Source organism: Lacerta agilis, chromosome 7, assembly GCF_009819535.1.
Source record: "Lacerta agilis isolate rLacAgi1 chromosome 7, rLacAgi1.pri, whole genome shotgun sequence".
NCBI classification, from domain to species: domain Eukaryota; kingdom Metazoa; phylum Chordata; class Lepidosauria; order Squamata; family Lacertidae; genus Lacerta; species Lacerta agilis.
The window spans coordinates 1,199,385-1,225,886 of record NC_046318.1 but is presented as its reverse complement, the minus strand read 5'-3'; the positions used below and the strand labels follow the sequence as shown (position 1 = coordinate 1,225,886).

The 26,502-nt window shown below is 44.8% G+C and overlaps 1 protein-coding gene across 1 annotated transcript; it reads right to left on the bottom strand.

Moving 5' to 3' along the window:
- Positions 1-12,985: 12,985 nt before the first annotated feature.
- On the bottom strand, positions 12,986-22,532 carry LOC117049439 (cystatin-2-like). The gene is made up of 3 exons (XM_033154110.1): positions 22,304-22,532; positions 16,334-16,447; positions 12,986-13,276 (listed from the first exon to the last, which is right to left on the bottom strand). The coding sequence occupies exons 1-3, from the start codon at positions 22,514-22,516 to the stop codon at positions 13,199-13,201; spliced, it is 405 nt and encodes a 134-aa protein (XP_033010001.1). The 5' UTR covers positions 22,517-22,532; the 3' UTR covers positions 12,986-13,198.
- Positions 22,533-26,502: the final 3,970 nt, after the last annotated feature.

Genomic DNA, 26,502 nt, shown 5'->3' with positions numbered 1-26,502 from the left:
TCATAGAGTTGGAAGAGACCACAAGGGCCATCCAGTCCAACCCCCTGCCAAGCAGGAAACACCACCAAAGCATTCCTGACAGATGGCTGGCTGTCAAGCCTCCGCTTAAAGACCTCCAAAGAAGGAGACTCCACCACACTCCTGGGCAGCAAATTCCACTGTCAAACAGCTTTTACTGTCAGGAAGTTCTTCCTAATGTTTAGGTGGAATCTTCTTTCTTGCAGTTTGAATCCATTGCCCCATGTCTGCTTCTCTGGAGCAGCAGAAAACGACCTTTCTCCCTCCTCTAGATGACATCCTTTTATATATTTGAACATGGCTATCATATCACCCCTTAACCTTCTCTTCTCCAGGCTAAACATACCCAGCTCCCTAAGCCGTTCCTCATAAGGCATCGTTTCCAGGCCTTGGACCATTTTGGTTGCCCTCCTCTGGACACGTTCCAGCTTGTCAGTATCCTTCTTCAACTGTGGTGCCCAGAACTGGACACAGTGTTCCAGGTGAGGTCTGACCAGAGCAGAATATCCCACTGGACCCACCCTCTGCCCACGCGGAGGAGGAGGAGGAGGAAGAGGAAAATGAGCATGAATATGTGAAAAATTCATCCCATTTGAAGTCCAAACAGAACAGGGGACACTTTTCTCCCCCAAAATTATGATCACGTTCTTCTAGGGACGTGTGGCAACCCTACTACACTCCCAGCTTGGGCTGCTGTGAGACCAAGGCCAATGACTCCAGCCCAAAATTCCACGTGTTTTGGCCCCTACAGGGAGCGATCTCATGGACAAGCCTTTCCATCCACCTTGATGCTGACAGCACTTCTGCAGACACAGAGGAATATGTACTGTGCTGTACATTGCAGACATGGGGAAGCACTTACACATACAGGCAGTCTGTGCATGCGCAAGGAGTCCCTAGTTCAAGCTGACTGTCTGACCGGCTAAAGCCCTGTATGCACTTGGGAGGTTTTCTATCCTCTTCATTGCAGAAACATGTGTAGCACTGAGATTTCATGCTGATGAGTTCCACCTCAGTACATGCTAGGCAATCCCTGCTTTAAAAAGCAACTGTGTGAACTGTGTTTCTACATTAGGCCATGCACATGCAAAAAAGGTGTCATTGTGTAGTGTGTGGTGTGTGTGTGTGTGTGTGTGTGTGTGTGTGTGCAGCTGGTAAACCCGTGTTTAGAACCAAGAACCAGTGCTTCAGGATCATGCATATACAGCTGAACATAATACAAGCTCCAATCACCTTTTAGAAATAGAGGGGATTAATCTAAATACTCTCAGGGCAAGCCACTTTCACTCACATGCACCTGTTCAAGCATCTCCTCCTCCACTTGTGACTGGCAAGGTCTCCAAGAAGACACCAAGCATTCACAGGCTACTATTTTTGGAGCTATGCAGGGAAGTTTCCACGGTGTCACAGGGCAGCCATGATTCAGTCCGCAGAACTGGAAAGAGTCTCAAAGCAAAACCATATGAGTTCTTATTGCTTTCCTCTGTGTTTGCTTGTTTGTTTTTGTCCAAAAGCAGACTTGGCAAGCTACCATTGGGCAGTAATCACTCACTGCAGTAATTGTCTTGATGATGAAGTGTGGCAGAAGCTCAATGTGCTGAAATAAATATTTTTGCACTTTTTGTGGGTTTTTAACTTTTACCAGTTTGGCTTTCCCAACATCATCATGATTGCCTTAAACCGGAACAAGATAGTACAGCTGCAGATCTTGACTAAGCACCCATGGGCTTAAGGCAGAGTTCATTAAGCAAACGGTATGGAGTAAATGGAGGGGCGTCAGGATAAAAGCCAGGAGAAGAACTTCTCAAAGTGAGCTGCCAAAAATGGTTAAAGCAAGAAGAGCTTTGAGGAGGGAGGAGAAAGGAGAAAAGGATACGGTACATGAGAAAAGGGAGGAGATAATTCATTCTGAACTGAAGAAGCCTATGGAGGACCCAGGAAGAAGAAAATAAATTGCACTGATTGTACGGAGCCAGGGAAGTGGAAAAGTGGATGAAACTTCATAACACCAGAGGGAGCTTAAAAGACATCTGTGGTTACAGCTGAGTTGGGGAAGGGTCATTGCTCAGTGGCAGAGAGCTTCTGCTTAGCCTCTGAAAGGTCCCAGGCTCAGTCCTCAGCATCTCCACCTCTGAAATCCTGCACAGATGGTCGGCCTCACAGTCTAAGGCAGGCTGCTGTGTTTGTTTCCTAGAATCATAGAATTGCAGAGTTGGAAGGGATCACGAGGGTCATCTAGTCAAGCCCCTTGCAAAGCAGGGATCTTTTCGCCCAATGGGGGCTCAAACCCAGGACCCTGAGTTTAGGAGTCCCATGCTCTGCCTGCCAGCTGAGCTATCCACAGTAAGAAGTAGTTTTGTTTGTTTGTTTCATAAAATTTATATACGGCTTGTCTGTTTAAAAAAAAACACAAACAAACAAACAAACCCAAACCCCCAAATCGGTTTACAAAAAAGATAAAACAAGAAAATCAAGAAAAATTCACAACCCCACTTTAAAACATACAAAAGTTTAAAACCTAAAACAGATTATAATTACCTCAGCTTTCTAAGCATCTGGGTTGGTTGGCAACTGTCTGTCTCAGGAGACAATAGAAGGGTGCACCTTTGGGGGTGAAGTCAAACCGCTGGAGAGTTACAGCTCCAGCTGTGGCTGTAGAGACATCTGGGTAGCCTTGGCAAAACAAGAATGTTTTTAGCAGGCACCAAAAAGAGTATAGTGAAAGCACTTGCTTGATCTCAATAGGCAGGGAGTTCCAAAGTGTGGCAGCTGCCACACTAAATGATCAAGTTCTTACAATTGTGGAACAGGGATTGTGTGGCTCCTGCAGCAGAGCCAATTCTGCCAGTTGAAGCAGAAGTCGGGCGGTTGGGGCGTGTGTCAGGGGATCTCGCAGGTAAACTGGCCCTAGTTGTTAATGGCTTCGTATATACCACGAACTCATCCTGGTAGCAGATCAGCAACCAGTGCCGATCTCTGAGCACAGGTGCTGTATCCTGAAAGGGCCTCACTCCCGTCAGCAATCGTGCTGCAGCATCCTGCACCAACAGCAGCCTCTGGATCAAGCGTGAGGGAAGCCCCACACAGAGTGCCTTGCAGTAATCCAGCCCTGAAGTAACCAACGCATGAACTATGGGATGAAGAATGACTCAGAATGAAAGAGTGAACCTGCCACAATTGTGTGCTTCAGAATAATATTCTGTCTCAAACGGAGCAGAGTTATTGAAGCCTTACTTGGATTGGCTTTAAACATGGAAAACTCTCATCATTTTGGAATGTTATTTTGAACTGTAATTTCCTGCCCTTTTTGTAAGCAATGAACTCTGGTCTCTTCTGAGCAAAACTGCAGAATCCTGATAGGACAAATGTTGAATGCCTTTAGAGGAGGCATCCTGATGAATATGCAGAAGGGAAGGCAAAGAAACAGCCATTCATCTATCTGCTATCCTCACCTTGTAAACATTTGGCTTGGCAACTTCAATAATTCTCTCTCTCTCTCTCTCTCTCTCTGTGTGTGTGTGTGTGTGTGTGTGTGTGTGTCAGGCATACATGATGGCACTGCATATCAACCTTAGAGAAATCACAGGGTGGTGCAACTCAGCAGTCATTCCTCTAGGATTTACTCAAGGGAAAACCAGCCTGACTCCTGACATCTAACCATCTCTATGGTCATCTTCTGGGAGAGAATCCAGGAAAGAGGGTGGAGTGGGATGAGCTAAGCTGCGGGAAGCCAAGAACGACTTGAGAGTGCTATTTGAGGTCAGGCTGGTCGAAGCTGCATTTGAATCCAGGTTTGAGAGAATGCTCTCAAGTCCATCAGATGGAATGATCTGTCCATTTCACTTCTCCCCATTTCTCATTTTTTTTCAGTCCTAAATTCAATTCTCTACATTTTGTAGCCATTTATTTTTTAAAAAATTCCTTTTGAAACTTCTTCAGCATTTTGGTTCAAATCTCTCCTAATGTTTACCTTATAAACCAGCAGCGGAGTGTGAGTTTCCATGCCCAGGGTGGGCGTGTGTGTACACAGATGGGGTGCACATGCCAGAAGAGTGCAGGCGGGGCATGGAGGGCGAAGGAGCCTTGCCGCCCACACCGCTGCCTTCTGGGTTTAGAATCACACACCCAACTGCTTTTTGAACTGCAGGAGAAACATACATCCCATAGGCATGAAGACCTGAGTCATTTAATGTGCCCCTAGAGCTACATCTCTTCCTTTTCTGTTAACCACAAATGGGAAAGCAAACAACCAAAAACTCTTGTTTTTTCTTAATTACAGCCATGGAGGGAACCAATGGGAACCTTTTTTACTAAGCTTCTTAGCTGTGGGGTAGGATGTTGGGGGTGGGGTCATGGAAGGGGCAGACCTTTCCTTCGCATCTGCAGCAGAAAGCCCACTGCCACAAACACACACAAAAAGGCTGACTTTTTGAAATAAAGAGACAAGAAAATGCACTAAAAAGTGCGCTGCTTGGTGAATGTTGGTCACAGCAAACAAATCAGAATTAATTCTCAATAAACAGCAGAGGTCATAGTGTTGTGGTTTAGTCGTTTAGTCATGTCCGACTCTTCATGACCCCATGGACCAGAGACGTCATAATACCTCTTCACAAACTTTGTGCAAGTGAAAACAAAATAAAAAATAAAAAATAAAAAAATCCTTCCAGTAGCACCTTAGAGACCAACTAAGTTTGCTCTTGGTATGAGCTTTCGTGTGCATGCACACTTCTTCAGATACACTGAAATAGAAGTCACCAGACCCTTATATATAGTGAGAGAGTGAGGAGGGGTATTACTCAGAAGGGTGGTGGGAATGGGGGATTGGCTGATAGGTGTGGAAAACCTGTTGATGACTGTTAACGACTGCAATTGGTCTTACAGGAAAAAAGCAAGGGGTGAGATGGCTAAAGATAGCTTTGTCATGTATAATGAGACATCTATATTGGACACATGGGCGTACCCAGGGGGGGCAGCTGCCCCCCCTGAAGCAAAATAATAATAATTTTAAATGGTTATCGGCAGCCTAAAAGGGAAAAAAGCTCTCCTCCTAAAAAAGCTCAACTACTGGTCTTTCTTCCCCTCCCAAAATCTCAATAACAATTGAGCTCTTCCGTCGACACTGTGTGTGTGTGTGTGTGTGTGTGTGTTTGTGTGTTGCGCCGGCTGATTGTTGCAAGGGAGCTTTGGAAACTGAGTTCCCTTGCATGGTGAGTAGTTCCTTTGCGAGGGCTGAGGATCCTGGGAAACTGAGTTTTTCAGCCATTTGGGGCTTTCTGTTTGGGGGGGGGAGTTTTTCTGTTTTTTGAAGCTGTTTTTGTTTGCTGTTTACATAATGTGGTCAGTAATCAAATAATTCAGGATTTAGTGTGCTCTTGCTAAAGTTTCTACTTAGAAAATTAATTAAAAGGAATAAATATTTTTTTAAATAATCATTGTGCATTTTATGTTATCAAAGAGGGTAATTGAGCCATTGGTGCTTCAGCTTGTCCCAGGTTCCTTTTGTGGGGCAGGATCCAGCCTCCATTGGGGGTGGCATTGTTTTGTAGCAAGGTTTGATTTCTATGTGGTTTGCCTGTGCAGTTGCCGGGGAATACAGATTTTGTTTTAAGTTCAGTTCTGATGTTTGCTACTGCATTTGCTTTTAGCTTTTTGGTTTAGTTTGGAAGTAGTGTGGTGTGGGTACAGTTGTTTGGGCGCCATATGTGAAACCGAAGGCCTAGCACGCATCAACTGGCTCCTCAGATCTGTGTAAACTAGTTAGCTGAGTTGGTTTTCCTTGTCTGGGTGTTTTGTACCTCAAAGGTTGACACACTTTACAAAGCAGGCAGTCTTCTGTCTTGCTGAGTTAGTTTTTAAATCAATTATTTCAGAAGGTCTAGTCCCCCAAAAAAGCTCAACAACTAAAAACGAACCGAACCCCTAAAAAAACGGGGCACTCCTCATCCCCAAAAAAGGTCAACAACTTTGAGCTGAACCCCCAAAAATGGGGGTAGATCACTGCCAGATTTTAATTCTGAAAGTAGATCACAGTCTCTTGGGAGTTGGCCACCCCTGGTATAAGACATGTAACTAGAATAAAAATTAAAAAAAATTCAAGCAAATAATTGTAATAACTACCGTAATAAAGCACTGCTATGATTATATATAAATTTCCTAAAATTTTGGTTTCATTCACCTTTCCGTGCTGAAATGTCACAACCTGAACGACCATGGCTCCCCCCCCAGTTTTGATCCTGGGTACGCCCCTGATTGGACAAACAGGCCAAACCCTACGCCAAAGGATAAATGGACATAAATCTGATATCAGGAATCACAAGACAGAGAAACCAGTAGGAGAACACTTCAGTCTCCCAGGACATTCTATACAAGATCTGAAAGTAGCTGTCTTATTACAAAGGAATTTCAGAAATAGACTGGAAAGAGAAGTTGCTGAACTGCAACTTATTACCAAACTTAAAACTATGGAGTGGCCTGGTCTGAACAAAGACATTGGATTCTTATCTCATTATCGTGCATGCACACGAAAGCTCATACCAAGAACAAACTTAGTTGGTCTCTAAGGTGCTACTGGAAGGATTTTTTTTATTTTTTATTTTGTTTTGACTATGACAGACCAACACGGCTACCTACCTGTAATTTGTGCAAGTGGATCAGGATGAATGCTTAATAAACAGGTTGTCTGGAAGTGGCCAATGACAACATTATATAGCATCAAAACCAATTTTGAATTTATAGAGCAAGGTGGGGTTGGGTGGGGAGATTGGATTGCAGTGAGGTTTGAAGCCAAGAACAATGTTCTGTATGCAAGCATTTATCTTGGCAATAAGCTTTTCATTCTTACAGACATCAGATGAGCTTTGTATATTGTAAACCATCTCTGATGTTTATTCAAGGAAATGGGGCTTTGGGGCATTTCAATTGCAGGAAGGCTGAGAAACAGAGCCTCTGAAATCACTCGGGTCTCCTTCAACTATATTGTTTAAAGTAAGTTTGGGGCCTAATGTCTGGGCTTGTCCTTTATTATGCTACTAAAAGGGTTCTCCAAGGAATCCCTTTAAGTGTTTCCCAAGTACATTCAGCTAAAGGAAAAGTACAAATGTAGAAGCAGCTATAAATCCCATTGTTCCAAGGCTAATTCCTGTGACAGGGTCTCGGTCAGACTAAATGTGAGCTTTGGGCAGGGACACCATTCAGGAAAACGGGTTCAGTGTCCCCACTCCCCACTCATGTTTCAAGCCAAATCATGGAATCATAGAATTGGAGAGTTGGAAAGGACCTCAATGGTCATCTAGTCCAACCCCCTGCAATGCAGGAACCTCAACTAGATCATACTTGACAGATGGCCACCCAACCTGTGCTTAAAATGCTCCAAGGAAGGAGAGTCCACCATCTCCCAAGGGAGCCCGTTTCACTGTCAAACAGCTCTTCCTGTCAGACAGTTCTTCCTGATGTTTACTCAGAATCTCTTTTCTTGTAACTTGAATCCATTGGTTCGAGTCCTACCCTCTGGCTCTGGAGCAGGAGAAAACAAGCTTGCCCCGTCTTCTATGTAACTGCCCTTTAGGTATTTGAAGATGGATATCATATCTCCTCTTTACCAGGCTAAACATATCTAATTCCCTCAACCATTCCCCATAAGGCTTGGTTTCCAGGCCCCGGATCATCTTGGTTGCCCTCCTCCACACACATTCCAGCTTGTCAACATCCTTCTTAAATTGTGGTGCCCAGAACTGGACACAGGGCTACAGGTGTGGCTTGACCAAGGCAGTATAGAGTGGTACTATCACTAATCATGATCTGAACACTATACTGCTGTTGATGAGCCTAGAATTGTATTAAGGTTTTTGCTGCAACATCACACTGTTGACTTATGTTAAGCTTCTGGTCTGCTAAGACCCCTAGATCCTTTTCTTGTGTGCTACAGGGAAGCCAGGTATTAGGGGCTGGTCTGGAGCGAAAGAGTAGGAAATGCAATCACAGGAAGATCAGATCCTAACAGAAGAGGAAGGGGAATATTCACCTCCCCTGAGTCCAGCTCCACCTCCCCAGAGGCTGCACAATTGAGAGAGAAGCTCCCCAGCTTTGAGATAGTAACTAAGCAACCAGAAGGGAGGGGGCAGCTGGGTGATACATCAATTGAGAGTGGGGGGAATTCCCCCATCCCCAAACTCAGAGGTATGAGCATGTCAGAAAACAAAGGAAATGCAGCGGGAGAGGGACACCCTGCTGGTGCTCTTCTTGCTGCGGAAGTGGAGGGGAGGAGTCAGAATGAGCAACTGCTATGCTTGCAAAAAGTTGTGTCTGCGTCCACAACATGATACTGTATTAGAAAGACTATAAATCTACCGAATGCTCCTTAATTCTTATCACGAGAGCTACCAGAAGGGAGGGGGGAACTTCCATACTTGACACCAGGTGTCCCCCATCTTATATTTGTGCAGCTGGTTATTCCTGCCTAAGTGTATAACCTAACGTTTCCCCCTCTTGAAATTCATTTTGTTAGTTTGGGCCTAGTTCTCCACTCTGCTAAGGTCATATTGAATCCTGATTCTGTCTTCTGTGGCATTAGCTACCCTTCTCAGTTTGGTGTCATCTGTAAATTTGATCTGCCTCCCCTCAATTCCTTCATCCAAGTCATTTCTAAACATGTTGAAGAACAATGGGCCCAGGACAGAACCCTGTGGCACCTCACTTGACACTTTCTTCCAGGATGATGAGGAACCATTAATGAGCACCCTTTGGGTCAGTCAACTGGCTACAACAGTTACCTCATCTAGCACGCATTTTACCAGCTTCTCCACAAGAATACCATGGGGGCGTTTGTTGGAAGCTTTACAGAAATCAAGTTAAGACCACAGCATTCCCAGATACCAAGAAATGAGATTTGCCTGGCATGTCTTGTTTTTGAGAAACCCCTGCTGGGTCTTAGTAAACACAGCATCCTTTTCCAAGTGCCCACAGACCAACTGTTTATCTGTTCTAGGACCTTTCTTGGTACCAATGCAAAGCTCACTTGTCAAGAGCACCTATATCTCTTTCCAGCTCACTTTTCCTCTTACATACTGTGCAAATATCATTATCAATCATTCAACGAACCTATTTATTAGGAACGTGTGAAAGGCACAAATCCTGTTGCTTTAAAAATGGCAAGTTTGCATATCTAGTGTCAACAACCCTCTTTAGCTGTCATGACATATTAAAACAATAATAATCTTAACAAGTACTTTTAAAGTACAGCTCATTTGCAATCTAATACTCTGTAAAGGATTTTGTACTAATTATCCTGAAACCTTTTCTAGAAACCCCAATGTGACAGAGAAGGTGAAAAGTTATCTGGCTTCCACTGGTCAAGCTGTTCTGATCCCACAGGTTCTGGAGGTAATAACCCACCTAGAAAACCCTCTACCAGACAACTGTTGGATGGTGGACTGGGGAAGGAGAAAGCATAGCAGCAATCACTGTCACAAAGTAGATATGATAATGCTTTTGTACTTCTATTTGGTCATATTCACTGTGAGACTTCTGCCATCGGCACTTAGAAATCTCCCTGCCTGATTAATTACCACTATCTCCTGAGTAAACTAAGAAACCCATCAAGCTCTATTGTGAAAGAGTGGATATGTCTATGGTTCTTTCCATCTCACTATTCCAAAGTGAGACCAGGGCCCTGAAAGGAAAGCCAGCTATGCCAAACATAAAATCATCAAGAACTACTCAGGGAGAGAGAGGGGAGGCAGTAAGGCCCCTCGGCTGGCCTAGTTGGGACTAATTGCTCTTCTCTGGTGCCATCATGTGGCCATTGAAGGCCACCTCCCCATTTCTATGCAAATTTTGAAGAAAAGTGTCATAGAGTTGACAGGGGTCCCAAGGGTTAGGGTTGCCATATTTCAAAAAGTAAAGACCAGGACACCCCCAAATGTTGTTGAGGTGTTTTGTTTTTTTACAAAAACGCCAAAAAGGCACCTGATTTTTCAATTGACTTGCATAAGATCCAGGACAAAGCACCACTTTTTGGAAATTCCCCCTAGACATCAATTCTGGCATTGACACCCCGGTAATGTCCAGGAAATGGCACCCCAATCTCAGCTAGATCATACATGGCAGGTAGCCACCCAACCTTTGCTTAAAAACCTCAAATAAAGGAGAGTCCACAACCTCCTGAGAGAGGCTGTTTCACTTCTGAAAGTTATCCCTGCTGTTTGGCCATAATCTTCTTTCTTGCAGATTATGCTCTTGAGAGCCAGTGTGGTGCAGTGGTTAAGAGCAGTGGACTTGTAATCTGGTGAACCGGGTTCGTGTCTCCGCTCCTCCACATGCAGCTGCTGGGTGACCTTGGGCTAGTCACACTTCTCTGAAGTCTCTCAGCCCCACTCACCTCACAGAGTGTTTGTTATGGGGGAGGAAGGGAAAGGAGAATGTTAGCCGCTTTGAGACTCCTTCGGGTAGTGATAAAGTGGGATATCAGAACCAAACTCTTCTTCTTCTTCTTCTTGCATCCTGAAGCCTAGCCTCCAGAACAGGAGAAAACAACCTTGCTCCCTCTTCCACATGACAGCCCTTTAGATATTTGAAGTTGGCTCTCATATCTCCTCTCAGTCTCCTCTGTTCCAAGTTAAACAAACCTGGTTCCCTCAACCATTCCTCTTAAGGCTTGCTTTCCAGACCCTTGATCATCTTGGTTGCCCTCCTCTGCACACGTTCTAGATCCTTCGGTGCCAAAACCAGGCCTAAACCCCAATTGAAATGGATCTAGAAAATCAGTTTCCTCCAAGAGCACCTGGATCTGTTCCATAACCTCAAGAACCTTGCCCAAGTAGGAGAGATTAGCAACTGGCCAGTAGTTATTTAAATTTTCTGAGTCCAGGGAGCATTTCTTAAGGAGTGGTTTTACCACTGCCTCCTTCAAGCAGGCAGAAACCATCCAATCTCGTAGGGAGGCATTGATCACCCAGCCAGCTGCCCCCTCCCTGCTAGCTTTTATCTTGAGGGGCAAGGGTTCAGAGCGCAAGTGGCTGTCCTGACTGATCCAAGGAGCATGTTCACATCCTCAAGCCTTACCAACTGAAACTCATCCAACACAACACCCAGTAGGAGCGGAACCACCGCAAAGCAGTGCCACGTATCCCCAACTCAGCCAGCTATTCCAGAAAGATACAATTTTTGGTGGTATCAAAAGCCGCTGAGAAGTTGAGGAGAATTAATGAAGACATATTTCCCTTGTATCTCTCTTGGCAAAGGTCATCATACAGGGCAACCAAAGCAGTCCAACACAACAGGACCAGACTGTGCTCTGCACACCCCTTGAGATTCATCTGCTGTAACAGTGGAAGCCCGTTCTTGATGGAGGCAAGTGGTTTTATCCGCATAATGTTTTGCAAGCAATCGCATTGAGCTGCCGTCGGTTCTGCCACTTCCTTTAGGCCAGGCGGTAACAGGTCCTGCACTACCTGGAAAAGCTCTGCTGGCCGACACAATGAGGATGCAATGGAGGCAGGAAAGTGCTTTTTCTTTGCATCCTTCACTGCCACTAGGTAGGCTCAATGATGTACAAAGCAATACATGTGTGTCTTCTTAGGCTTGAAGTCTCTAGGAACTGGAAGCCTTTTTGGCTGGAGTATAACTGCCTTAAATAAATTAAATTTGCATTGTGTTCAGCAAAACTTACTTCCAGGTGTGCTTTCAGTCGGCAACCTTATTGGAAAGGACCCACAAAATCCATATTTCCCCTAATTGTTTTCTCCCGTGGCAGCTCATATCCAAATGGAATTGTATTCAAATATCACATGGCATTCACCTGCCCTGCCAGCCCAACAATGACTTTGGCTTTTGCAAAGGGGCTCCCCCCTTGTCCCCCTGCACACACACCCAGCTGGCTCTTTGGGGGGTCAAGACAACCTCTTACCTCTCTTAACAGTGCACAGGGGAAGGGAATATTTCTATCTGCAAAGCTGCAATGTTTTCAGGCCCAGATTTTCTGTCCACACCCATGAAATGCTATTTCCTACTACAGGTGGATCTTGAAAAATTAGAATATCGTGGAAAGGTTCATTTCTTTCAGTAATTCTACTTAAAAGGTGAAACTAATATATGAGATAGACTCATGACATGCAAAGCGAGATATGTCAAGCCTCTATTTGTTATAATTATGATTGTGGTGTACAGCTGATGAGAACCCCAAATTAACAATTTCAACTTTGGGGTTTTCATCAGCTGCACGTCATAATCAGCACAATTATAACAAGCAAAGGCTTGACATATCTCGCTTTGCATGTCATGAGTCTATCTCATATATTAAACTCCAGTAGCTAATGAAAACAATTGCTTACATAAATGGACTTTTCCACGATATTCTAATTTTTTGAGTTTCACTTGTATGCCCACCATGGTGCTGATCTCCTTTTCAGATTTCCAGAGGACAGAACAACTCCAGATTTTTTTTTGGGGGGGGGGAGATAAAGTGTCAGACAGTAGTAGCTGAAGGAAAACCTCAAATGGATGAGGGGGAATTAATGAAGGTACAAGAGGTTTGCAATCCACTTGAAGCTGAGGTGTGTGCATAGTCCCTAAGACTCTAGAACTCAGTGGGCTTTAATTTAATGCAAAGATGCTTAGCATGGCCCTGCGTATTATTTCATTCTGGCATCCAAAGAACCAACCTGGCCAAACTGCTGGGTGTGCAATTCCTAAGGCTGAAAACTCTAATCTCCAAAGGCACCACAATCCAGTCAGGTGGTCTTGAATAGTGCTGATCGACTGGTGGCAAGAGTAGGGCCTGAACAGACTTTCAGAAAATATGACAAAAGCTATGATTTGTGGGGGTTTTCACTGTTAGTAATCACATGAGCCAGTACTGAATAATGGTACTTTATTCTTCGCAATGAATATACAGTACATGGGACACAGATCTTTTAAAAACCTCAGTCTCTGACAAGGTATGTTTTTATTTTTTATACTAAATCCAGCATGAAAACACTGACTACAAACCTAATGATAAATCACAAAGAAAAAGTTTAGAAAATACATTTAAAAGGAAAACTACATGATTTGCTTGCATCCTATAAGTGTACTGTATGTCAGAATTACTGAGTTAGTAATATTTGCTTGAGAATACATCTGGATTATTGCTCTTCTTGAATCTGGAGAACACCACCAGAACAGCCATGATGAAGCAAACAGGTGTTTAGGTGCAATTGTTTCTCTTCAGGGAGATGTGGTTTGTCCAAGGAACAGAATACACCTGAAACTGGCAAGTCACGTGCTACAAGCAGGGAGTGAGAGAGAAAAAAACCCATTAATATGACTAATATGAACTGCACCCATAGTAAATCAGAACATTACTAATTAAAAGTTAATCTGAATGTTACAAGCATCCTAGTGATAGTTCCCTCCCCAACCCCAAATGAACATCCTTATGTTGGACATGGCCCAGCTAAAGTGAAGTGCTTCTGTTTGTGTGCTGAGCAGTAAATTTTTATTGGGTTTGATGAGACTTACTTCTAAGTAAGGGTGTACAAGATTGCACCTGTAGTCCCTTAAAGGGAATTAAATGTTAACTTGGTCTGTGTTGTGCTCCTTGTTTTACAGCCGCCTATGACGTGGCGTAGATTGCATGGGCACGAAACACTGGAAAATACTGCTGCACAATCTTTACTGTAATACAGGGGGATTGCATAGGGGACTTTTCCAGTGCATTGCATCCTGTGTTAGCACAGAAGTTCTACACGTGCCCTCTTTAGTAGTCCCTCTGTGAAACATGAATTCATGTCTCTGTTTAGCAGAGGGACATGCACTGTTTCTGTGTTTTCAATCATTAGGGATACAACATATCCCCTGCTGTGCACCAAAAGAGACACCCTCCCCACCCCAAACACCAACAGCATTCATTGAGCTCTTTCCATTAATCTTCATACATGCAGGTCCCCAACAGGACAGATCTGCTACTGACAGCAATGCTGCTTGTACACTCATTTATCCACAGTTCTACAACGAGTTTTGAGACAATAGGTGTTGTAATGCGAGTCTGCTTCACTCTTAACTCGTTATGCAGTACACAAGCATAGTAAATGTACATAGTAAACAACAGTACATGCAAATGTGTGAGCATAAGCTGACCCCTTTGGCTGCGGGGTAAGGTGGACGATGCAAACAATAAAAATGCCCAGTGTTACAACAAGCAAGGCAAGTGAAGAGAAGGTCTGCCCTCCTTGAGAGATACTCACAGGACCCAAATGGACAGACCCACTCTCATGGTCTCTTCATCAAAGAGACAACCTCATGCCATGAGTACCTATACTGTTGCCATAAGTTTGAATGGCTATCATTTTCTCCTAGAGGGAAGAGTCAATGGGAAGCCCAGAATGGCACTGGGGGGGGGGGGGTCAGATACAATTTCTTTCTCTTCAGCTGTCCTCCAGGCCATGTAGCCCAATGACTTGTCCTACGTCACTTAATGGGTCCTTATCTGTATAGGCTCAGCTCCTTATTGGCACCCCCAGTTTCTTGGGAATTCTGGAATGGAGCTAAACTATAGCAAGATGACCCCCTGAAGTTTCCCACCAGAGAAGGGCACCTGACTGAAGATTTTTCTTTCCCACAACCATGATCCCAAGTACATTTTCCTAGTCAGAAGAAATGCCAATCATTCCTCCATCTGAGGAAAAGTAGAAAGGCTCCTGTGGGGGCACAGGGAACGAAGGCTGCAGCTGCATCATCCCATCCGAAGTTGACTTGCTTGTCATGCCAGAAGACTGAAAACTGCCTTTCAGAGAGACTTCACTTCAGCTCATGGAGATCCTGTTGCTCTACCCCACCACAAGGATATCCCCAGGCACTGCCTTTCTTTCCTTCTTTTTAAGCAACCATTCACTTCCATGTTCACATTTTTGGGGGGGGGAGGAGAACTTGTACAACAAAGTTTAGATAGTTGAAGTGTTAACATAACAAACAACAGACAGGCACTGCTGATGCTGCAAAACTACTGAAAAGGGAACTTGAACTAGTTAAGGACAGAAGGCTTTTTGTGCTGTGCTCAGCTAGAAGTCTTCCAAGTCACCAAGCAACTGTTTTGAGTTATTTGACTAGGCAACAGCACCCCCAAACAGAAAACACAAGGGCTTCTTTGTGTGTTGAACAGAGGCAGCTGGAAAACCCAGACGTTTTACTCTTTTTGGCTCCTGAGTCATTTGTTGATGGTTGCTAAAGATTTTCTTTTCTTTATCAACCAATTTTAGCAATTCTTTGTGCTCTAGTTGCTATAATGAATGGATGCAAGATGTTTCTTGTGGTGTGAGGACACAAGAAAACCATTCCTCTACTCCGCAGACAGACCCCTTGCACCAAACCAGAGAGCAGGCTGCACTTCAGTCCTCATATTTAGGTGAATCCTCTGCACGTAAATGGGTTGCACAGAGGACTGGGCTACAGGGATCAGGCTCTGAAGTGGTGGAGAAGAGAAACCCACATTCAAATCTTTACTTAGCCAAGAAGGTTTATGGGAAGCCTTAGGCAACTCCTTAACTCTCAAGGCTAAACTACTTTAGTGTGTCTTTGCATCCAATGTGCAGATGTTTCAGACTGGAGTGGGGCTAATCATTAATGGGATTAGAGTCCTTCTCCCCCATCCAGCTGCCATCCTGATAAAATGCTTCCCAAAGCCAATATTTGCTTTGTAGAAAAATACCTCCATTGCTGCTTCAGAAGAATATTGCATAGGACTACATCAAGGGAGGAAAGTTCCCCCTTCCTTAGTATCTGCCTGCTCTGATTGCATTATCAACCCCACCCCCACTTACATTTGTTTTTAAAAAAACAGCACACAAAATGCAAAGACACAGTTAAGATCATGTCTCGACTGGCCTCACAGGGCCCTTTATCAGCCCCACAGATATTTTCTGGAGGTCTTGCACAGCTCCAGTTCATTATAAGGTGGCTTCAGCAAGCGAATTTCCTGGTACACCATTCATGCCCATAACTTAGAACTGAACATCTAAGTAAAACATTATCAGAACTGATCCCCAAAACAACACAATCCAGAATGGAACTAGGAGAAAGAAGGCAAAGTTTTACATGTCTTGCGCACTGAGCTTTATGGGGTAAATATACTCCAGTCAAGCAGACTGTTGAGAGTGAAAATGTATTTCCCCCAAGAAACTAGGTTCCTCAGATTTAGTTCCCACCACAAGGATATCCCCGAGCACTGCCATTCACTTCCAAGTTCAAAATAGTGCTGCACAAGTACCTTCATAATGAGGGACATTTTTACTGCCAATTATTATATTTAGCACTGTTAAGCAATGTCCTTGTTTCTGCTACATACCTTTGCCAGCTCTGGTGCTTCATGGAACGCACAGTTCTCAACCTCGGCTACTGACTTCAGACAAGTTGTTCGCCCAACTTTAACATCGAAAAAATAATTGACTCCAGAGACAATCTGTAAGATGTGGGAAATGGCTCCTTTACTAGAGAGAATATTCAATATACAGTATTGCACGAGACCCGATGGCTTTTTCTATTCACAAAAGACAGGCTGGGATTCATTTGTGAACATTGTCCAAGGCTGCCCCCCTGGAAAACAGTGAGAGGGACACAGGAGCCGCATGTGCTTAGCCTTTCCATTTAGAGAGGAGCTATAAATCTGCCATTTGGGCTATTTCTTTATGTCAAAGAGCCGACAACTGGCATTACTATAACATCAAAGAACAAGAGGAGAGCCGGTGTTGACACCAGCAGGTCCAAATGCAGGCCTTTATGGAGCTGCATGGCTTCAGGCTCCCCCCTGCTTTGCAAGGGGAAAAGAGAAGATAATAGTGACCCCCACCCCTACACACAGACAATATCCAACCCACAGCAGACCTTAAGGCGACACATCTCCCTGATCAGAGGGCAAAGCATGCTGAATGCATCCCCTTCTTGTTAATAGGCTTTGGTTAATGCAAGTCACTGTCACAAGATGTGGTGACAGCCACTGGCATAGATGGTTTTAAGAAAAACAGGACAAATTTTGGAGGGACTGGACTGCATTAAGACCACCCGTGAGAAAATGCTACTCTATAAACTACATAAAATTCAAGCTCCTTAGAGATTTGGAGTGCATTTGGGGATTGATTTAATGTCTTTTTAATGCCCTACACAAGGATGGGAGAACTGAGCCAAGCCAACTCAATAGTTCAGTCATTAGGTTTCTTGATGATTCTGGAGTTCACATGATTCTGCACATTTTATGCTGAAAGTAGCAAGAAAAGCCAGGTTCTGGGGTGCTGTCTGCAAGGAATGGCAACCCTTGAATCTGAGGGAAATTGCAGTCAAACATAAGTATGCATGGGTGTTAGTTAGTGCATGAAGGAGTTAAGACCACAGGGTTAAGATTCATAGACTCAGCTAGGTCATACCCTCTTACCTCCATGAGCAAATGACGCTTCTTCTTCTACCTTCTCTCTCTCCCTCCAAGACACCAGGGAGGAAGTGGCTAAGGTTGCTCCCAAGCTTGGAGCATGTGTTTGGAACTATATTCTGATTTTTCTACCCAATATATTCTGCCTATATTCTCCTTGCAGCTGCATGGAACAATGAAGGTATCAGATGTTTGAAGTCTGACCCTGTAAGTAAAGCATTTTAAACTTGCTTAGCCTTATGTGGTCTGTTCCTTGCAACAGGAGTAGAAAGAGGGAAGCATTGTAAAAGGGATAAGAAGGGTCTAACAACCTATATTCTAGACCTGCATTTTGAATCTAGGCACCCAACCTAGATTCAAAATTTTGTTGTTTACCCACACATGTGGGTCCACAGGGATTCAATTTTTTAATTCCCCCACAGAATCATGCCAGCCTAGGTAGCTATATTGCATGTTTGCATAGCTGACTTGAACCCTAGAAAATCAGGATACCACCACTTGTTTCAAGATGAAACAAATTAGAGAAAGCTACTTCCTTAAATTTCAGGAAATGTTTACATCTTTTAGTTAAAAAGAGAAGAGGAAGTCAAGCTTGGGGGAAGAGAAACTGCTGGCTGAGCCCTAAAGATTACAGTACTGACCAGACAGACATGAATAGCAATAGGAAATGCAAAGAGGCCTGGCTCATGCAGGATACTGATGTCTCAGGCCAACATCTTCCTTTTATTTTGACAGTGCTGTCAATTGTCATGGCAACCAACCAGCTGTCAATCAAACTGCATCAAAGGACACAGCTGTGCAGAAGTGGCAGAACTTCCACTGAATGCCAGTTGCTCTTTCACCCTGCTCCTGCTTGCGGGCTCCCCTTTGGGGCACCTGGCTGGACCAGATGGGCCACTGGCCTGATCCAGCAGACTCTCCTTATGTTCTTAACTCAGTACAGTTCTGGTTAACAGAATGCATCTGGACACACATTACACATCTGCTACCAGTGTAAAGATGGAAGAAAGACCAATTCATGTGACATTTTGCAGCCCCAATTTGCTGAAATTTTCAACGGCACTTGCAACAGCTCAGCTTCCTGCCGAATTACACCCAAAAACTGTAAACAGCATATGTGAATTAAGCAACATTGGAGGAAAGGAACCAGGGAAGCACTCTTTGTCCTGTGGGATAAATATCAGCCTCACATAACCAAATGCTTAGTTCTAGTGAGTGCATGAAGGGATTCAGACCACAGAGTAGGCAGTCCTGCCAAACATAACTAGGTCAACCCCCCTTATCAAGGGTTACCAAAGCCTTTATTTATTCTCTTTCACCATATGAATCCAACCCAAAAGGACATCAGGACTGATCGTTCCAAGTCCAGACCACATGGCTTTAGCAAGCCTTCTCTGTGTTTCCATACAAATAATTTTGAAACATTTAGCAATTTTGAAACTAAGTTAAACTGCCTACCTTTTTTCTGCTGCATGGAAAAGCACATGAAACTGAACTTTGAAGAGTTTGAAAACATGGGCGTACCGAGGCAGGGGCAGGAGGGGGCAGCTGCCCCCCCTAGAAGCAAGCTGCCCCTCCCAGAAGCAAAAATGATCAGTCATCTACCATTGCTGAGTGCTTGTTCGCTGAGACTGAGCAAAGAGGGAAGTGTGAGATCTCCCTGATTCCCCCCCCCCAAGCTTCCTTATCAGTCGCCAGAAGTTTTCACCCACCTTAGACTGCTTGATAAGAAGCAGGCTACTCTGTGACCTATTAACGCCTAATCCCAGTTGATGGTCCTGGTCGCTAAAACTGACTCCTGCCCTTCCCCCTCGCCCTCACCCTCCATGGTTGTATGATCTCTGGAAGGGAAGACTGGAGCTTTCTTTGTGCTGCTGTTTTGATCCACAGCAATCTTTTTGTGAGTGACTTTACCCCCTTGCCCATTGCCTTTAACCCCACCCCCCGCCGCCTTTTTTTAACCCCTAAGAAAAGTGTTTGGATGATTTTTCAAATCTAAATTAAAACTAAACAAAGTCTACCTAACTGGTAGTAAACAAACACACATGGTTCGGTGTGCTTGTGTGTTGATGTACTTTCTATTGCTGGATTGATGACTGGAGTATAAATACAGGTAGGTAGCCGTGTTGGTCTGCAATAGTCAAAACAAAATAAAATAAAAAATTCCTTCCAGTAGCACCTTAGAGACCAACTAAGTTTGTTCTTGGTATGAGCTTTTGTGTGCATGCACACTTCTTCAGATACACTGAAACAGAAGTCAACAGACCCTTATAGTATGCTACTGGAAGGAATTTTTTGTTTTATTTTGTTTTGGAGTATAAATAAGCAGTGATGTTTTCCTGTGCTTTTGAAACAACTCACTTCTTTGCATTTCAGAATAATACATCTTGCCACTTAATGGTTAACACTTGCTTGCAAGTAATTAAAGTAAATTATAAGCTATTTAGTCATAAAGTGTTAGTGTTCTGATATGCTGCTGCATGGAAGAGGTGTGAGTTGCTATGTCTCCTTGCTTTCAGATTCTTATAAAGTGGTTGAGAAGTAAAGGAATATATGAAGAGATGCCAACTTATGTGACCAACATCTGTGCATACTGCACCTGTGAAACTTATATTATGGTTCCTAGCAATTTCACTGCTTGAGTTCTCAAATTGTCAAAACCTCATAGGAAAAGCCTGTGTGAATAAATTGGCCCATAAAATCTATGTGTAAGATTGGTTTAATTATCCTAACAGGAGTTGTAATTTTTTTACTGTTTAATATTTTGTTTTGAGGTGGAATGTGCTGCTGTTTGTGAGACCAACAGTATTTTTTGGGCGTGGGTAGGGGCCTGCTTTAAATAAGAGTTACCTTAAAAGGCTAACAAATTTAGTATGGTGTAAGCCAGTGGTGTCCAAACTTTTTCCAAAGAGGGCCAGATTTGATGAAGTGAAGGGCCGTGAGGGCTGACCAAAGGGCCGACCAAAGTTGTTAACCTTTTCTAGGGTTGAAGTTGTTGAGGTTTTTAAAGGAATTTACCCCAAACTGCCACAGGGGTTGGATTTAACCAACTGGTGGGCCGAATTAGGTCCCCGAAATGGACTTTGGACATACCTGGCTGAAATTTCAATTCAGTGGAGCTGAATAAATAAATAAATAAAACCTCCCCTCCAGTAGTTTCAAGCACTACTACAGGCTCCACATAATATCTGTACTATATTGTTTACTGTGACAGCACCTGCACTTTGGAACTCCCCGCCTATTGCAGCAAAGCACGTGCCTTTGCTAGACTCTTTTCGGGCACCTGCTAAAAGCATTCTTCCTTAGGCAAGCATACCTAGATGCTTAGGAAGTTGAAGTAATCTTAATCTTCATATTTTTAAAACAATTATTTCAGAAGGTCTAGTCCCCAAAAAAGGTCAACAACTTTGAGCTGATCCCCAAAAAACGGGTGCAGATTTTAATTCTGAAAGTAGATCACAGTCTCTTGGGAGTTGGCCACCCCTGGTATAAGACATGTAACTAGAATAAAAATTTTAAAAAAAATTCAAGCAAATAATTGTAATAACTACAGTAATAAAGCACTGCTATAATTATATATAATTTTCCTAAAATTTTGGTTTCATTCGCCTTTCCGTGCTGAAATGTCACAACCTGAACGACCATGGCTCCCCCCCCCCCTTAGTTTTGATCCTGGGTACGCCCGTTTGAAAACAAAACACTTTAAACTTACTAAATGTGTGGGCTAAGGGGAAGTAAGGGGAACTTTGGAAGAAACTTATAAGCAGATATTTTGAAGGTCTAACAGCCAATATTTCCATGCTTTATTTTGCTTCATGTTTTGTGATTTTAAGTCTGCTGGGGCTCACTCAGCAAGAATATAGTTGCCCCAAACCTGGATCTAGGCAACTAGGAAATTTGACCTTTATTCTTTTAAATCAATTGCATACAAACATTAAAAAAACAACATGTTCTAGTTAGGTCAAGGCTGTTCCAGTCAACAACAAGCAGCCATAATCTTGGCTGCTGACTATGTAAACAGGAGAGACTGACCTCCCCCCTGCCTCCCTCCTGTCCAAGGACTGCTTTCCTGGCCTGGAATCCTGCGGGGGGGGGGGAGTCAAGCTGGAGCTGGCCCCCACTGCATGGTAACAAGCCAGCTGTTCTGTTCTACTCACAGGTCGGGTTGCCAACTCTTTGCCTTGGTCCTGCACTTGTGCCTTTAACGCACAAGTTTAGACCCATGTGCACTTATAAACATTCAGAATATTTATGTGCAGCAAGCTGCTGTTAAAAACACAGGAGCGAAAGGGGGGGAGGTGGGGAGAGGATCCTCCAGAGAAGAGTCCTGCAGCTTCCCTTCTCCAGCTCTAGACCTAGCTGCTGGATAAGTCTTCAGGCAGCTTCCCATGTGGCCGCGATTCTTCCTGGGGGCTCCTCTAGCCCTGGCCCCGCACACTGCCTATTCCCAGGGAAAGAGAAAACTCCGCTCCATAGGCCTTGCCTTGAGAGAGGGGGACCCGTCCTTAGCTGCCTGACCCGTGAATATCAGATATCAAAAACTATACCGTGTGTGTAAGAAAATACATTCGGGTTCATATCTGCCGTTCAGGCTGCCAAGTCAAGTGCCCGAGAAAGCAAGCTCAGCGCAACGCGGTGGCATTCCGTGCCCAATAAAGATGTTTCATGATCGGGCTGCTTATTTGGGGAGTATCCCGCCCGGACTTTGGCTGGACTCCGCCCGGCCGCTGGCCCTGCCTGCACCAGTCCCGGAGGGCCCTCGCAGAGGCGGAAAGGTCCCCAGGGTCATCTAGTCCAACCCCTTGCAACGCAGGCATCTCTTGCCCAACGTGGGGCTCGCTCGAACCCACGACCCCCCCTCCCGAGATCTACCGATGGAGGCAGCATCTTACTTACTTGCTTCCTGACCCGGACGACCTCGGCCACGCGGCTGGCGTACTTGTCGTTGCTGCCTCGGTTGTACTCGGTCATGGCGAACTGCAGCGCCCGCCGCGCCCCGTCCTCGTCCGCGGACGCGTCCTGCAGGCCCCCCACCAGGCGCTGCTGCTGGCCCGGCGCAGCGCTGAGCAAGAGGGCGCTGCACACCACCAGCCACCGCAAAGAAGCCATCGCTCGCTCGCTCGCTCGCTCGCTGGGTCTCCGCAGATCCGCTGCTCGGCGACGTTGTTTCCACTTGGCCGCTGCGCAGGAACTGGCGGCTCCGGGCTCGCGCGGCGCTTTTCCTCGGCTCGCGGTTCCGCCCCTTCTCCGCCCCTCGAGCGGAGGCGGAAAGAAAAGCTGACTCACGACCCGCCGCAGGCCTCTTAGTCGCTGCTCGCAGCTTCTCGGTTTCTTTGGTTTTCCCCATCTCCTGCTTTGGGCAACCTCTTGCCCGGGTGCAAAGTTACGCAGAACTGGAAAGCCTTGCCGAGAATTCGTGACATTTTGCTCAGTCCTAACGTATTTTCCCGCGGGTGGGTTTTTGTTTGCAGCGTTTATTCCCTGCCTTTCCTCAAGACTCGCCATTTGTTAGCAACCAAGGAGCCTCTTAAAGACACAGGGAGGAACTTAGTCTTATTCATAGTTAATTCCCCCAGGAGGCAGTGATAGCCACCAACCTAATGGTTGTCAGTCACCCTCTGCCTCGAGACAGCGCGCCTCCGGGGGTGAAGTCAAACTGCTGCCTTAGCAGCACCAAAGTGACCTCCCTGGGGAAGAAGCCTGGGCAGGGTGGCTGGAGGTCCGGGGCTGCCCAGAGGACAAGGCCCCCAAAGGATAGCAGAGCAAGGTGCCCCAATCGGCTTAGGGGCTCCACTCCGGATTTGTGTGGGATTTACCGGTACTCCTCTGCTTTTTATTCTCCCAAAGATGATATCCCACAAGGCAGCCGAGGTTTAGGATCAGTTTTCCTTGTCCTGCATGGGCTACCTTCCCAAGTTGATGAGCCCCTCGTTTCCCTCCTGCAGAAACCACCTTCTTGACCATTGGACCCACTACTGGACTCCAGGACCAGCCCAATAAAATTTCCTGCCTGAGGTTCAGAACAAGATGCCATCCCTATTTCACATTGAGTTAAATCTTGCTTCAACTCTGGCAACAGTGTACAGCACTCTGCACAACTAAGGGCAATATGGAGTATGTGAAGATTGTCCAAAGTATACATGATGCAAAAATCAGAAGCAAAGTCTGATCCTTACTTTCATTTGGACTTATCCGATGAGGCACAGGGACTATGTGAGAAATTTTCAGTACAACTGATAGGAATTGCGAAGACAAAACACAAAGTATTTCAGGACTTTAGTTGCAGTTTTAGTACTTTTGTCAATATGAAAAGGGCAATTAATTATAGGTCTGGTTTCGTAAGGTTGTCCTGAAAAAAACCAAGTAGTTGGCGGGGGGAGTTGGAAGGAGGGAGAAGCAGAAAAAATATGCTGAGAATGTGACTGGGAGGAGCAGGAAAAAATAATTTCAATCTACTTTTCATGAAACTGCTTTGACGGCCAAGTACATAATGTTCTTTGACTCTTTGTACCCATTTTTTGTTCCAGAAAGCTGACAGTTATAGTTAACACAAAATAAAAAAATTCTTTCCAGTAGCACCTTAGAGACCAACTAAGTTTGTTCTTGGTATGAGCTTTCATGTGCATGCACACTTCAGATACCATGCATGCACACGAAAGTTCATACCAAGAACAAACTTAGTTTGTCTCTAAGGTGCTACTGGAAAGAATTTTTTATTTTGTTTTGACTATGGCAGACCAACACGGCTACCCACCTGTAACTGGAGTTATACGGTAGTTAAAATTCTTCTTTGGCAAACACTCATAGCCGAGTAAGATTGTCTTCCATAAACACGGTTTTAACAATGAGTCCGTAGGTGACTTTGGAGGCCAATACAGTGGAACCTCAACTTACGTACGGCTCTACTTACCGTACGTACAATTCCAGTTACGACCTTCAGTAGGTGCTTTGACTTATGAACTTTCCTCTAGATACAAACAGAGGCCTTGCCAGCAGCCCAGAGCTTGCCAGGCCGGCTGCAGGGCAGCGCTGGGGCCTCCGCTGCTGGGGAGAGGGCAGGGACGTCGTGAGCTGCTTTGCCGCCTGGGGCGGCAGACACTGTGCTGCTGTTCACACGCTGCAGCCTTAAAAGTTGCCGTGCGCCGGCAGCGCCGATCGCGGGGGCAGAGCACCACCCTGAGTGTCACCCCCCCAGGGCGGTACCTGGGGCGGCTGTCCCCAGTCCCGCTTGCTCCGCCCCTAGGAGAGGACCCCCATCCCATCCCCGAAGCTGTGGAATAGGTGCTGCCTGCAAGAGGCACAGCAGGGCGCACTGCAGTCCCAAACCCCACCGAGGAACTAACCTGAGGAAGTCCAGAGAATAACCTGGCCTGGCAAGAAAAAAAAAGTGACCCTGGCCGAAGTGAATCAGCTCTTTACTGACCCTTGTAGCCAGGTAAGCCCACCCACCCTCAGTGCACGTAAGGGGGAAAAAGTTATTTTTTCCCCATGTACAATACTGTCTTATTTATTTTATAGTACAGTGCATTATTGCCTTCATTTTATGGATCTATGGTCTCGTTAAGACAGTAAAATCAGTGTTAAACTGCTGTTTTAGGGGGTGCTTTTCATAGTCTAGAATGGATCGATTCACTTTCCCATTACTTTCTATGGAAAAGTGTGCCTCTACTTATGTACATTTCTAGTTATGACCGGACTTCTGGAACAGATTATGGTTATAAGTAGAGGTTCCACTGTAATGGTTAAAATACTTCTAAATAAATTACTTATGTCCAGCATAATACAGAGATGTAATACTAAAAACAAGCCTAGAGGTGGTCCCTATGATCATGTTTTCCTATACCTATATAAGCTTAAAGTTAATATTTGTGCATGTATCAAAGCTGTCTCATGCAGCCACAAAATTAATAAATCTATGCCCTAACAAGACTGGTCCCAATGAGCTGCCCCAGCACCACATCAAAAGTCACCCATTGCCAATTATTTTCTAATTAAAAAGTAGAGAAGGTTGGGGGAAGGGGGGCAATTTGAATCAAAGAAATGCAGTGTAAGATAAGGCTGCTTCTGAGGTGGTCAGAATGTCATGCATGCTTTAGCCGAGATTCCTGCATTGCAGGGGGTTGGCCTAGATGACCCTCAAGATCCCTTCCGCCTCTCTACAATTCTGTGGTTTTAGAGAGGCCTGCCTTTGGACGCCAGGTTTGAACCCCTCCTCCCAGCTCTAATTATACTACCAGAATTTATCTACAATTGTTTTATCAATAATATATACTGAATGGATGTGGGGAACCCAATATTTGACAATAAGCTTACTGGTTGATAGTTGGATGGCAGCTTTTTGAAGATTGAAATAATTATAGATTTCTGCCATGAGTTAGGCATAATTCCAGTACTATCCACCAGTGAACAGTTCCGCTAGAATTGGGGCCCATCAGTCTGTATGTTCTTGCACTCTCGATGGAAAGACAAGTTTACACTGGAGGGGGATAGTCTCACTTAGCATAGGATCACCTATGTGGAACTCAGCCACGTAGGGAAGCAACTTAGTGGGGACCAGAATATAGTCCACCACACTATTTCCTTGTGGGGAGAGGAAGGTAAAGTTCCCAGAGCCTTCCCAATCTGGCACTCCATCAAGCCGCACCAAAGCCCTGGTGGTAGTCATCTTGGTGAGTTGTAAGCCCGCCAGGTTAATTTCTAAAGGCAAATTAAACGCATTACGGTAAAGGGGGGTGGGGGAGGACTCAATTACTAAATTTAAATTACCACTAGATGTTGCCATAATGTAGGCTTGCTGCTGCTTCTTGCCTCTTTCTCAATCCTCTGCCAAGGCTGCTGCCATCTCCACTTGAAACTCTGCACCCTTTTGTTGGAAGGCAACACAACTAGGCAGACATAGGTTAGTCTTGTTAGTCTTTAAAGTTTTTAAAGATAAACCCATCTGGAAATTGTTACAGTGGAAGTGTTACAGTGAAGTGGAAATCCATCAGCCTTAGGAAGAAACTTGTCCAGATACAATCCAACATCACCTTCAAAATGCAAATATGCAAAACATTTTGAACATTACAGGTGGATTTAATAGCAGATCCTGTATC